This window comes from Mobula hypostoma, chromosome 25 (genome assembly GCF_963921235.1).
Source record: "Mobula hypostoma chromosome 25, sMobHyp1.1, whole genome shotgun sequence".
Classification (NCBI taxonomy): Eukaryota; Metazoa; Chordata; class Chondrichthyes; order Myliobatiformes; family Myliobatidae; genus Mobula; species Mobula hypostoma.
This window is the reverse complement of record NC_086121.1, coordinates 18,373,033-18,386,816: the sequence shown is the minus strand read 5'-3', so window position 1 is coordinate 18,386,816 and position 13,784 is coordinate 18,373,033. Positions and strand designations below refer to the sequence as shown.

The 13,784-nt window shown below is 47.4% G+C and overlaps 1 protein-coding gene across 4 annotated transcripts in view; it reads left to right on the top strand.

Moving 5' to 3' along the window:
• The first annotated feature begins 8,166 nt into the window (after positions 1-8,166).
• ccdc187 (coiled-coil domain containing 187) overlaps positions 8,167-13,784 on the top strand; it is a 58,381-nt gene continuing 52,763 nt past the window's right edge. Inside the window, exons 1-2 of one of the 4 annotated variants that reach the window (XM_063033427.1) lie at positions 8,167-8,255; positions 10,333-10,434. In XM_063033427.1, the coding sequence (XP_062889497.1) occupies positions 10,386-10,434 (49 nt within the window). In that variant the 5' untranslated portion in view covers positions 8,167-8,255; positions 10,333-10,385. The other 3 variants (XM_063033429.1, XM_063033430.1, XM_063033428.1) reach the window with 3 other exon arrangements.

Below are 13,784 nucleotides of genomic sequence, written 5' to 3'. Positions count from 1 at the left end.
CTTCCATTTTCCTTACATCCATTTACCTAAGAGTCTTTTAAAAGTCCCTATAGTATCAGCCTGTACCACCATCCCTGGGAGTGTGTTCCAGCCACCTATCGCTCACTGTGTGAAAACAACTTGGTAAGTATTACTTATTTATAACTCACAATAACACCGGAGGAAATTCAGAGGAAGATGCCTGCATGTGTTTATAAAGCACCTTTGACCATGACAGGACATCCAAAAATATGCTACTAAAATATTTTTGTATTGAAATCATAGTTCATGGCAACCCAGTTGTGCACTGCAATGTGATAACAACCAGACATTAATGTTCATTGAAGAATGCCTTCAATTCCCATATCCTTGTCAATAATATGGTAGAGAGAACTGTTGACAGTGCTCCAATCACCGTCTCCTTCTATTTCAATAATACAGTAGAGAGAACTGTTGACAGTGCTCCAATCACACTCTCACTCTACGTCCCAACCATAATACATAGGAGCAGAATCGGGCCATTCAGCCCATCGAGTGTGCTCTGCTATCCCTAAACTGCAATCCACGTGCCACTCCTATGCCCATTCTCCTCATCTGTCTACGTCCTTATGTAGACTCCCTGCTTCCTCAACACGGCCTGTCCCTCCACCTAACATCTAAGAGAATTGCAGGCTCATCGTCAAGCTGTGAGATGAGGTCTGAAAAAGTCTGAGGAGACAGTACATCTAACCATGCCAGACAAGGAGGTGCTGTAACCCGATACTTTTACACCGAGGAATGGAGATGGATAAGTGATGATCGTGACACAGGAAAGAGCTCAGTACAAGCTTTTCCTCGACCCCTTCAACCCATGGCTTACCTGCACTGTATCTTGAGTCTGTGACGGGTATAGCGAAGAGATAGGATCCACTAAGAAGCAACACACCAGCCAGGAGTACGAAGGACATGATGAAAAGGGATTGGGAGACAACGTGTTAGGGAGTGAGAACAGAAGTGTGCACTCAGTACAGAACAAGGACTTTATATATCCTGCTACCCCATCCCTATCACGAAAAACAAGAGCAAGATCCATAAATTATCTCCAGCTGTTGGATCCAATCAGCTCTTCATTTTGACTCAGCTTCGAGGATAAAACATGAGAGCAGATGGGACATAGATTTACTGCCCCTTACTAACAGTCACCAATAACAAACACATCTAATTTACCTCTGTCAGACCCCAAATTTAAAGAGCTGTTTATCATTCACAAGGAAAATGACGTAGCTTTATCCAAGAGGGTTTGTCATGATATTATTGAATGAATTCTTTAAAAAAATCATTGAAAATCTCTTAAAGAGCCAGCTCACTTTCCTTACACTGCACTCTGGCCATCTATCCAACTCAGCTTTTTTTCTGTTTAGTACTTTGATATATGCCCCATACCTAAATTCATTTTTTAAAATTTTATTGAGCTACAGCACGGAATAGGCCCTTCCAGCCCTTCAAACCTCCGCACGCAGCACCACCCCAGCCCCCCCCCCCCCGATTTCACCCTGTCCTAGTCATGAGGCTGTTTACAATGACCTACTGCCAGCCGGTGGTGTCACGGCATCAGCACCGGACTCCGAAGCGAATGGTCCGGCCGGCTTCTTGCACGACTTCCATCCATGCTGGGTTGAGCATTGAGCTAGCAACTCAGCCCCGTGAAATGCAGACAAGTGCTAAAGAAAATGGCAAGGTTGCCACCCGGTGCGCCACAAGGCGCGGAGAGGGAATAACAATTAACCTACCAACTGGCGTGTCTTTGGACTGTGGGATGAATCCAGAGCACCCACACGGGGTCACAGGGAGAAAGTACAAACTTCTTACAGACAGCAGCGGGAATTGAACCCAGGTCGCTGGTACAGTAAAACATTGTGCTATGATATCCTTATTACTGCGGAGTACATTCTTTAACTTTCACTTTAGATGATCCAGGCTCTTCCTAAGCACAACTCTGCCATTTGCTTCAAATGCTTTCTGTACTTTCCACATAGTGTGGGCACGTGGCCAAGTGGTTAAGGCATTGGACTAGCGACCTGAAGGTCGTGAGTTCAAGCCCCCAGCCGAGGGAACGTGTTGTGTCCTTGAGCAACGCACTTAATCACACAGTGCTCTGCGACGACACTGGTGCCAAGCTGTATGGGTCCTAATGCCCTTCCCTTGGACAACATCGGTGTCATGGAGAGGGGAGACTTGCAGCATGGGCAACTGCTGGTCTCCCATACAACCTTGCCCAGGCCTGCGCCCTGGAGAGTGAAGACTTCATGGTGTCGCAAGACTAACGAATGCCTTTACTTCACTTACTTTCCACATAAGGACATTTCATTCCAATTCCAAAGAGAGAAGATGTTGGAGGTGTATATGGGAGGGGCTCTCTGGTGGAAGGAACACTTCCGGCTGGAGTCACGACACTGCAGATGTTGGAATTGGAAGCAACAAGCACACTGCTGGAGGGCCTCAGTGGGTCAGGCAGCATCTGTTGAGGAAAATGGACAGCAGACATAACAGGTGAAGACCTATCATCTGGATTGGGGGCTTTAGCCCTCCAGGTTGGTGCTTATTTATCAGAATCTTTTCTTATGAACCGCAACAGAAAACGAAAGGGGCAAAGAGAAATCCATCTGCGGAGAGCAGACTTCCTTCAAAATGGGAATTCTTGGAAGAGAAATACGAGTGGATTTAGCAAAAGGAAACCCAGGTTCTGATGAAAAGTCATCGGCCTGAAGCACATCTACTTTTTCCCCCACATTTCCTGCCTGACCTCTTGGGTATTTCCAACAATTTTTTTTTTCAGATTTCCAACATGTGTAGATTTCCCCCTTCCCGGTGCACTTTTTGGATTTATGATGTTATATACTGACACCTCGAGCCTTGTTATCTCCGATCTTCTCTCCCTCGTCAAACCATGTCGTGGTTTAAGGAACACTATTGGAACATGGCACAAGTCATGGTTATGCGACCACTGGTGCCAGGCAGACAATCTCTGAAGAGTATTGATAATGGTTGGGGTCACCTGTCCTGTAAAGACACTGCCCAGAAGAAGGCAATGGCAAACCACTTCTGTAGAAAAACTTGCACAGCACATACTGATGATGATGATAATGACTGGAACATCTCTCAGCATGCACATTTCAAGGGAATAAACTCCCAGTTTAGTCAATCTTTCCTAACCATTTTAATCTCTCAGTTCTGATAGGAACCTGATAAAACATTTGTCCATCGTCTCTCCACATGGACCCTCTCCATATCCTTGTTGATATATGGAGGACAGAACTGTTGACAGTGCTCCAAGCATGATCTCAGTCTACATTCCAAATAAGATTCCCACAGCTTTTCAGCCTTGTAATTTTATTCTTCTTGAAACAAATCTCAATGTATCATTAGTACTTATAATTTGATTGTTAACGTACCTTGTTATAAACACAAAAGATTCTGCAGGTATTGGAAATCCAGAGCAACACACACCTCCCCTTTCTTGATATCTCCATCTCTGGAGATAAACTGCCAACGGACCTCTTTTCTAAACGTACTGATCCCCACAGTTATCTCGACTATACCTCTTCCCACCCTGTCTCCTGTAAAAATACTATTCCCTTTTCTCAGTTTCTTCGTCTCCACAACATCTGTTTCTCAGGATGAGGCTTTCCGTTCCAGGACATCAGAGATGTGTCCTCCATCCTTAAAGAATGGGGATTCCCTCCCTCCACTGCTGATGCTGCCCTCACCCACATCTCCTCCATTTCCCATACATCTGTGCTCACGCCATCTTCCCGCCACCATAACAATGAGAATCCCTTTTGTCCTTACCTACCATCCCAACAGCCTCCACATCAAACACATCATCCTCTGCAACTTCCACTGTCTCCAAGGGGACCCTACCAATAAACATATCTTTACCTCACCCCCCCCCCACCTCCGCTTTCCGCAGGGATCCCTCCCTCTACGGTTCCCTTGTCCATTCATCCCTCTCCACTAATTGCCCTCCGGGCACTTATCCCTGCAAGTGGCCTAACTGCTACACCTGCCCGTACAACAACCCCACTCCCCTCCCACCACCACATTTCCATTCAGGGCCCAAAGCCCTGAATGTTGTGCGTGTTTTGCTCTGACTTTCCAGCATCTGCAGGGTTTCTCATCTTGGCAACACACACAAGATGCTGGGGGAACTCAGCAGGTCAGGCAGCAGCTAGGAGGGGGAAAATAGTCAACGTTTTGGGCCATGACCCTTGATAAGAATCCTGCAATATTTTGTGTGTGTGTGTGTGTGTTACTCCAACTTTCCTTGTTACTTTTAATAATTGGTGAATCTATACCCCCTCTTTCTTCTGACCTTTTCCCCATTTAAACACTGATTTTCTAACAATGCAGATTAGACAAGAAGCCAAGTTCCTCCTGGTCTGTTTGACTCAGCTTCTCAATAAACTATGTTGGCCTCAAAATTCAGTACGGATTTTTGCCTATGTGCCAGTACATAGTTTTGTTATATATTACAATCAGAATTGTAATATATCTTCACCTTATTAAATGAAGTTGACACTAGAGCATAAACAGAATAAATAAGTGGGGCAGCCAAAGGTCAGTAAAGTTTAATCCCTCTGACTTTTACAGCAGGTTGTTTGTCTAAATACCTTTTGCATTTCTCAATAAAATATAAAATAGATGCATCTAGCTACACCTGCGCCAAAAACCCTTGGCAATATTTCTGCTGTTACAAGGAGTAATAAATGTGTCGCTCTGGTGTGAATAAATGGTCTTTAGATGTCATGTTCTGCAATAAATATGCTAAAATGGAGACTATAAGTGAAATTAAAGGAAACTGGAGGTAAAAAGTAAAAGGCACACAGTGTGATCTTTGGTTGAGCTTTTAAATCAAGGGGCTGACAGCTGGAGTGGATGAATCCACAGTGGTGAACTAGAAGGAATAATGAAACTGCCACTTTCTGGACCACAGGTTTTCGTCACTCCTGTTAAGTATCAAAGGTTACCTTGATTCCTTGCTGTTCCCAGGCTCTGAAGGCATTGATTTCTGGTGGGAGGCAGTTCCAAAGTCACTTGTTAACATCGCTCACAATTCGTTCTCCTGGAGTCTTTTGTCCAAGTAGTCTCATAGCATGGACATCATTAAGAGTGGCATTTACTGCCTATGTCTACTTTCCTGGTACAACAGCATGGCTTATTACATCCATATTTAAGATGCACCTTGGTTGTATTTGGGTTGTTAGTCCAATGAGGTCGAATGAATTGGGTTTTCAGTCCTTACTGTAATCTAGTCCCCACCCTGGACTACTCTGTGAAGGATACAAAGGTTTATAGTAACGAGAGCCCAGAAGGACCATCTCCCCATCGGAAACCGATTATGGAAACAGATTTCTATTTTTCAGCTCCTGCCCATGTCTTTGTCAGGTGAATGTTCATGCTTTGGCCTTCAGTTGTCACTGAGAGCCATCCTGGAGGGTCGTACTGGGGATCCAACACATTCTTCTAGTAGAAGATGAATCTCAGGGTTGTATTCTGCACATATACTAATGTACTTTGTATCTTTGATCATTCAAGTTCAGTATGATCTTCTCCTAAGGGATTATCCATTGGTGGGTCCACCCCTTCATCCTACACAGTGCTTGGACTTCCTGATTATACTGCTACAGTCTGAACGGTGCACTTGTGCAGCCAGAGCAATGCACCAGTGTAAAAAGGGCATCAAATTAGAACAAATAAAATCAACTGCAGGGTAAACAGTATCATACCATTACAGCTGGACGGTCAGCGATTGTCCATCAGTGCAACTAGGAAAAACGTCAGCACAGCGATTTCAACTATGACAATTGCATGAAGATGGAACCGAGTGCTCTTGGTGATGGAGCACGTATAAGGTGGCACCTCATTTAATTTCACACACAAAGGTCACGTTATCGTAAACTGAAATGCGTGGAACACAAGGCTATATCATGTGCCGACCACTAAAACTGGGAACAGACAGGGTGAAGTAACCCTGCAGCTGATGATCAGCTCAGTGCTCTGTCACATTCAAGTGTGCCCTGGTAAAATACAAATAAATGGAGATGAAGAGGAAACCCCTCAAAGGGAGTTGGTGTTAAACCGTGCGCAAAGGAAGATGTTTGTGGTTGTGGTTGTTGGAAGTCCATCACCCTGGCATCAGGGCCTTGCTGGAGGAACTCTCACAGGAGTATACTTGGTCCAACCCTCCTTAGCTACTTCATCAGCTGCCTTCCTTAACATGGTGGCATAGAGGCTAGCATAACGTTATGTTCAGCACCAGCATCTGGGGTTCGATTCCACTGTCGGCTGTAAGGAGCTTGCACTGTACATTTCCCCCGTGACTGCGTGGGTTTCCTATGGGTGCTCCGCTTTCCTCCTGCATTCCAAAGACGTATGGATTAGGGTTAGTGAGGTGTGGGCATATGATGTGAGTACGGGAAGTGTGGCGGCTCTTGTGGGGAGGAGGAGGGGAGAAGAGGAGCAGGAGGGAGGGGTGATGGGGAGGGAGTGCATGAGGGTTGGGAGGGAGGAGGAGGGGAGGAAAGGAGGGGTTGGGCTGGGGAGAGTGGGAGGGGGAGGTGGGGAGTGAGGGGGAAGAGGGGAGGGAGGGGAGGAGGAGGAGGAGTGGGGAGGAGGGATGGGGAGAGGAGCGAGAGGGAGGGGGTGGGGAGAGGGGAGGAGGAGCAATGGGGAGGGGAGAGGAGGGTAGAGAGAGAGGGAGGAGTGGAGGGTAGGGGTTGGGGGTGGCTGGTATGGATTCAAATTTTCATCTGCTCCCACAGCAAATAACTAGGAATTTTTTTTTGCATAAAATTCAATCCCTCCACAATAAACATACAGTAATCCTGTTAAATCTGCCTGCAACGTGCGGGGAGCAACCACCGGGTGGAGCGATTCATCCCGGTGAGCCAGCAGTGGTGGCGGGAAGATTCGGTCATGGGCAACGTGGGTGAGTTCAGGGGTGCGAGGCTCCACCACCGAGGTGGAGATCACCAAAGGCGAGCTCGATGCCAATTCCCAATGGTCACGTTTGATGTGTAAGGGCCATGGGTTCCGGAAAAGAGAGTTCAAACTCTGTTCCTGCCCCAAACATTGGTGTAAATGGACCCTCAGACAGGACATCTGCCTTTTAAATGAATGGAGTGCGCTTTTAATCACCAGCCTTGGCTATTCAACTGCAGCGGAAGCACCTAATAAACCTTGTTCCAACTCCAGTCCTTCCCCCTCCCAGGTGTCGGTACATTCGAGTTTATTTACACCGCGTTGTTTTCACGCTGAGGCCCCTGAACCATTTGTCTTCACTCCGGTTCAGCTCCGGAGTCCAAGCAGATGTGCGGGGTCCCTCTTCCCTCTCGAAATGTCCCTAAATTCAAGCCCATCCAAATTTCTCCGCCTGGGGCCTACCACATCCTGTACACCGCAATGCTTCCATTCCTCTTTGCCTCATAACTTAAATGAGTACTAAGTACAATTCAGTCGCCGGCCAGGCAGGGAGAGGTACCCCTCATCGCTGTGTTCACGGTCTGGGCTGTTCCGTGTGGAGAGACTCGGCGGGCTAGACAGCATCCGTGGAGGGGAAATGGCGCGTTGCTGGCGAGGCCCAGGTACGGAGAGCTGAGGGGAAAGCGCAGACCGGGGAGAGTGGAGATGGTGACTGACTGGCGGGTGATAGAGGGCTGCAGGTTGCTGATGTTCCTCTTCGCGCCTTATGGTGCATTCGGCGGTGACCTTGCCGTCTCTTTTTTCCCACGAGGCCGAGGCACTAGCTCGACGCACAGCCCAGCACGGATGGAAAGCATACAAGTAGAGGAGAATGAATTGCATTGGGTTTTTTTTCCCGTATTATACATTCTATATCAAATTTACACTTTGTGGATCAACACTAGGTGTGATTCTAATATTGTTTATTTTACCTTCTGTATGTACTGTTATTGACATATATACCAGAGATATTCTCTTGTTTGTATACACGCTTTTTTTTAAAAAGTCAATAAAAAGAAAGCATACAAGGAGCTGGCCGGATTCGAACCGATGACCACTCTAGTGCGGATGCTCGGACTGTAGGTGATGGAATCTATTCTATCTCCATCACCATCGAGCTTTTACGCTCTCCTGCGGTTTTACCCTTTGCTCATCCACTCCAACGCGTCTGGCGGTGCCTTCAGATGCCTGAGGTCCTCCTAATTAAAGCGCCCCCTCCGACCTTTAATCTCTCCTGAAAACCCCCTTCAGTGTTATGTTTGGTGCGGTAGCAATCGGTAAGCGCGTAGATGTGAACGACTGCAGGTTGGACTGGAGACGGGTGAAAGGAGAGGGAGCGGTCGGTGTCTTGTTTACTGGCGTGTGTCCTTGCGGCACTTCGGCCTCGGCGGGTGGGGGCAGCTCCCCGGTGTGCGCGGCTGACCGCACAGGGGCTCCACAGTCGGCCTCTTGTCTTCACACGCCGCTGGCTTGGCCGCAAGTTCACCAGAACAGATGTGTGACAGGATTTTGACTGTGGTTTGGCAGCGGCTGCCCTCCGTAGTCCCAAAGACAACAGCTGTCGGATTCAGAGGTGGAGCATTAGGAAAGAAAGTGGCAGTGGGGAGGATAAAGGGACCGGGAGAGGGAGAAGAGAAGGATATAGAGGCGAAGGGAGAGGGTTACGGGATGAATTAAAGATAGAAAGGGAGAGAGTTGTGGTGGGGGGAGAGGGTGGAGAGTTCACCAGTGGAAGGGAAGGGTAGTTTTGTGTGTGTGAGAGAGAGAGAGTGCAGGGAGATAGCGGTATAAATCTGGGCGCCTACACTCTCCTCCGGTGCAGTGAGTGGGGAGCGGGCCGACTTTAGCAACTCCGCAAGTTTTGTCCCAACTGTTGCAGCCTTCTTGCTGACGGAGACGACGGACAGTGAGAAGAGGCTGGTAATGAACTGTCTGAACTCCAGAGGGTGGGGGTGGGGGTGCGGGTGGGGGTGGGGGTGCGGGTGCGGGTGGGTCGGGTGTTCTCGGTTGCTGATCAGAATTAGACCCCAGCCTGGTGTCCCCCGCTGACCGGGGACCGGTGGTTTCTGACAGGCGGGGAGGGGACGGCTTGATTGTTGGGTGAATTTGCGGGGGACGTTGTATGGTGTGAGTTTGCATTTTTTTTTAGGGGAAATCGAGATGTACTTTCTGTGTTCTGGAGGCGGTAGTGATGAGTGTGATTCCACCCCCACCCCACACATCCCTCCGGAAGGTCGTGTGCAGAGGGAGCTCCGATCCCAGACGACACCGGTCTGAAGTGGAAACGTTCCTTCAGTGACCAGGAGTAAAGCTCCACCCAACGCCAGTCCGCAGCCGTTCGAGGCGGCGGCTCCCCGGCGACTTCAGAATCAGATTTAATCGCACTGCAGTATGTCGTGAAGTTTGTTGTTCTTCTGGAGGGACGGCCAATAAATTCCGCTCCATACAGCCGTACCCCACCCCACCGAGAATTACTGGGACGAGGTTCATTTTGTGGCCGTTTTGGTTTTAGGTTGCCACAGGTGCTGGAAATGGGAAATAAGATGTTTAGCCGGCCGAGTGGCGTCTGTGAGGTGGGGGCAGAGATGTTGCCTCACTAGATAAAGGTGGAGAAAGGGGGGGGGTGACGAAAGGGGAACCAAGCGATGGGTTAGCAAGCATGGGAGATAGAAGAAGTTGGGAATGAGATAAATAAATTTAAGTGTGAAATGGGAAAAAGGTATAAAGGGATTTTACTGGAACCCTTGCCAATGGTGGCCATGTAAAAAAAAATTGCAGTAGTGGAACACATTGGAGCCAGTACCATGCCAGGGGCCTGCCAGATGCTCACACTGAGGTTCCTGCCAGGCTTTTTCCGCTGCCCTTCCTGGCTATCCTCATCCTCTGGACCACTGGCAGGTTAGGGGCCCCGGACTCGGACACCCGCAGTACTTCCCTGCCTCTGCCGGTGTACTTTTCCCGAGTGCGCTTCCACAAGGACAGATGGTTCTCTAGTCGCCACCCCATATGACCAGTTCCTGCAGGCTGTTGGACCTGGAGACTAAAGCTCTGGCACTTCCCTGTTGCTGTGTTAAATGGAGGCTTGTGCTACCCTGTCCAGGGCTGACCCTTTTTGTCACCCCTCACTCCTGTGGGCCTGATTGCTCTTTCCATTCTTCCACTGTCAATGAAATTGCAATGGGATGCAATTTGCCTCATCTCTCTAACACCTGCCACCCGTGCCTGGTCTCTGCACCTCCGCTTATTCTCAACTTGTGTGCTTTTGAAACCTTGGAATTTTAAGATCCACCAGTAGACTAGGAATTCTTCAAGTTTCCACCCATAAAATATTTTTGTTTGTTCTTGTTTTTCCAGATGTTTGATTATTTGGATGTTCCTACCCAATCCTGTTGAATCCCAAGACCACAATGAGTGAAATCGTAATAGATAAATCCAATTTACCTCGGGTGCGAGAAGGTGAGCAAGAGATTTTTTAAAAATTTTACTTAGAGATACGGTGTGGGATAGCCCCTTTCAGCTCTTGGGCCGCACTACCAAGAACCCACCGATTTAAATCTAGCCTAATCAAGAAACTATTTACTAAACCTACTGAATGGTACGTCTTTGGACTGTGGGAGGAAACTGGAGCACCCGGAAGAAACCCACGTGGTCATGGGGTGGACGTACAGATGATGTCAGAACTCCAGTGCCCTGAGCTGTGATAGTGTCACTCTGATTGTTGGTGCAGTGCAGGATGGGGGTAGGAGTGAAGCTTTCCATTTCCCAGTTTGTGTGTGTATTTATTTATGATACATGTTAATCTTCCATTCATTTTGCAAGGACCTTTCATGCAATAAGACATTCCAAGTGCATAAGTCACCCAAAGATAATAAATCATCCAAAGATTTATACTGAGTCAAAGCAAGGTGTTGTGTACTGGTGATGGAAAAGTTTGGTCAGATGTGAATTAGAGAAGTCTTAGTTTGAGGAAAAAGAATTTCAGAGCTTGGTAACAGATAAGTGTTGAAATAAGTACTCAGGAAGGTAGGACTGAGGACTTGTACTTGCATCGTGAGATGGCCGGACGAACACTGAGCTTTTTGGAATCGGTTAATGTAAGTAACATACTGAAACAACAAAATACTAGAAATCGTTTTTCCCTCTGAAGTGCGCAACTTTACTGGCGTAATGGCTCATGATCTCACAGAAGGATAAAGGGATGACTCTTGTGAATAATATTGGATATAGGATTGGGTTTGCATTATAGACACAAGAGGTACTGCAGATGCTGGAAATCTAGAGCAGTACACACAATGTGCTGGAAGAGCTCAGCGTAGATGCTGCCTGACCTGCTGAGCTCCTCCAGCACATTGTGTGGACTTGGTGTTGGTGGTTGTTCTGGCTCGTATTCAGTCAAGGAAAGCAGAAAATAGATGCGCGTCAATTGAGAAACATTGACAGGCCAGCCTAGAGAGAACTTTATTCCGTATCTAACCCATTGTGTCCTTTACTGCTTGACAGGACATTGATGGAATTTAAAGGTATTGTGATGCTTCTGCCCATGGAGTATTTGATGGGACTGTAAAGTCTATAAGACATTGTCATTCTAGATTTATGGAAAATTGTACACAATGCAGATTGAAGACCATAAGACACAGGAGCAGAATTAGGCCACTCGGCCAATCGAGTCTGCCCCACCATTCCATCATGGCTGGCTTATTACCCCTCTCAAACCTATCCTCCTGCCATCTTCCTGTAACTTGTGATGCCCTGACTAATCATGAACCTTTCGACCTCCACTTTAAATATACACAATGACTTGGCCTCCTCAGCCATCTATGGCAGTAAATTCCACAGATTTACCACCCCCTGGCTAAAGAAATACCTACTTATCTCTGTTCTGAAGCTGTGCCCCCTGGTTCTAGACTCGCCCACAGGTTTGTTTCTAACCTTTCAGTTTTTGTCTTTTCCCATGTTTTCTGTTTCTGGACCCATGCTCTCCCTGCTCTGGCACCACTTATTGTAATAATGCAGAGAGAACTTCACTCTCTTTCTAAACTCTGCCTCTCTTTGCCTTAATATTTGATGGGTCAGTGTGAAAGATTTTATTCCCCTTTGAGTTCAGACTAATGAAACAACCACCCAGGCTCAAAGCAGCTGCCCTGTTGATTCTGGATGTTTCATTCCTGCCTGCTGAGGAGAAAGCTGGTTGGCAGGGCCAGTAAAATATTAAACTTATTTGTTTTAAGTTGGGGTGCAGCGTCCAGTATAAACAGGTTGTGAGTTTTCTGCAATGCCACCCTTGTGTGTCCTGTTTACAGAACAGGAGCTGTTTAGTTCATGGCAGGGAGCAGACGTGAACATTAGTAAACTGTCGGCAAATGGCAGCAGCTTCATCCAACGATGTCTAACAACCCACAGTCTTTATTTCCCGTCTTTGGAGTGAGTGGAACATTCCCGGAATCTTTTCAGTAATGTTAATGGGGGTGGGGGTACTTCTGACAGCGTTTGTGAACATCCTTCAGTTTCGCTGTTTCTGAATCGGGGGGTGACTGTTCTTAGCTCAGCCCTTGTGGCGACGAGGGAGGGGTGATTTCTGATCCTCTCTTATAGTGTCCCCAGTCATTCTCCCCCTCTCCTGTACCTGATGGATCACTTGGGGATGATGCTGGGAAATGGTCCTTCACACAAAGGCTGGTGAAACTCCGGAGCTTGAAAGAAAATGTCAAAGATGAGGTTAACAGCTTCGATTAAAGTGTATCAGCTGGTCGACTGATCTTGGGTATGCTATCTAACCAAGTAACAGCCTCCTCAGAGAGACTTTCCACCAACTCTAGGTTTCTTTCTGTGAAGAAAGCAGAATATTTGATGTGGTTTAGATTTTTGCCCTTCCGAGGAGATTACTTGGCCCATTATGCCTCAGCTAATGCCAATCTTTGCTTCACCTACTGCCAGCATTTCCTGGTACCTTCGCTCCTGTCCCCCCATTCTGTGCCAATCCCTATCCATCCCTCTCACTGTGTTGGCTCCAGGAGACATTTATTTTGTCAATTCATCCTGTTGCAATTTGGAATTTCTCTCAGAAAGCTGACCAACCAGGAGTGTTGACCAGCAACTGTGATGGTGCCTTTCAATCTCCTCTGAGCAGGGGAGCCAACGTATGTTGTAAATGAAAGGCAGGAGTGAACTCCTCTATTGTACAGTGGTTGTTGGGCGCTGAACCGAATGAAAGTCTGGCAGAACTAATGCAGTCCTGGATACGGGTGGGCAGAGCACCAAACCATTCACTGCAACATCAGCAATCCCAATGCAAAAACTGCAGTTCTGCTGCTGTATGGTAAAGTGACAAACTTGTCAGCCGACCAGTGCGAGCCCAGGTTTCACTAAGATGTATCCGTCCAAATAAAAACTGGGTTACAAACTGTTGTCCGTAAACTTGACCACAATGCTGCCAGGTTGCCGAGGTTAACTGGGTTATCGTCGTTCTTTATTGGGCAGGATTGTTGTTGGTTCTCACCTATGTGACCATCACAGTGAACGCTGTGACTGCTGACCAACCCAGTGAGGTGACTGATCATTACAAGCTTCCTTAGCACAATTAAGATTAGTTTAGTTCCATTTGTCACAGTTACCATTTGCGTCAGCGACCAACATGGTCTACGAACGAGGGCAGCCCACAAGCGATCCAGCCCCAGTATAGCACACTCGCAAGTTGGTAACCCTAATGTTTTTGGAATGCAGGACGAAAGCGGGGCATCCGCTGGAAACCTACACGGTCACAGGGAGAATGTGTGTTTTTTTTAAAGACAATCCTCGCGTACAGTGGC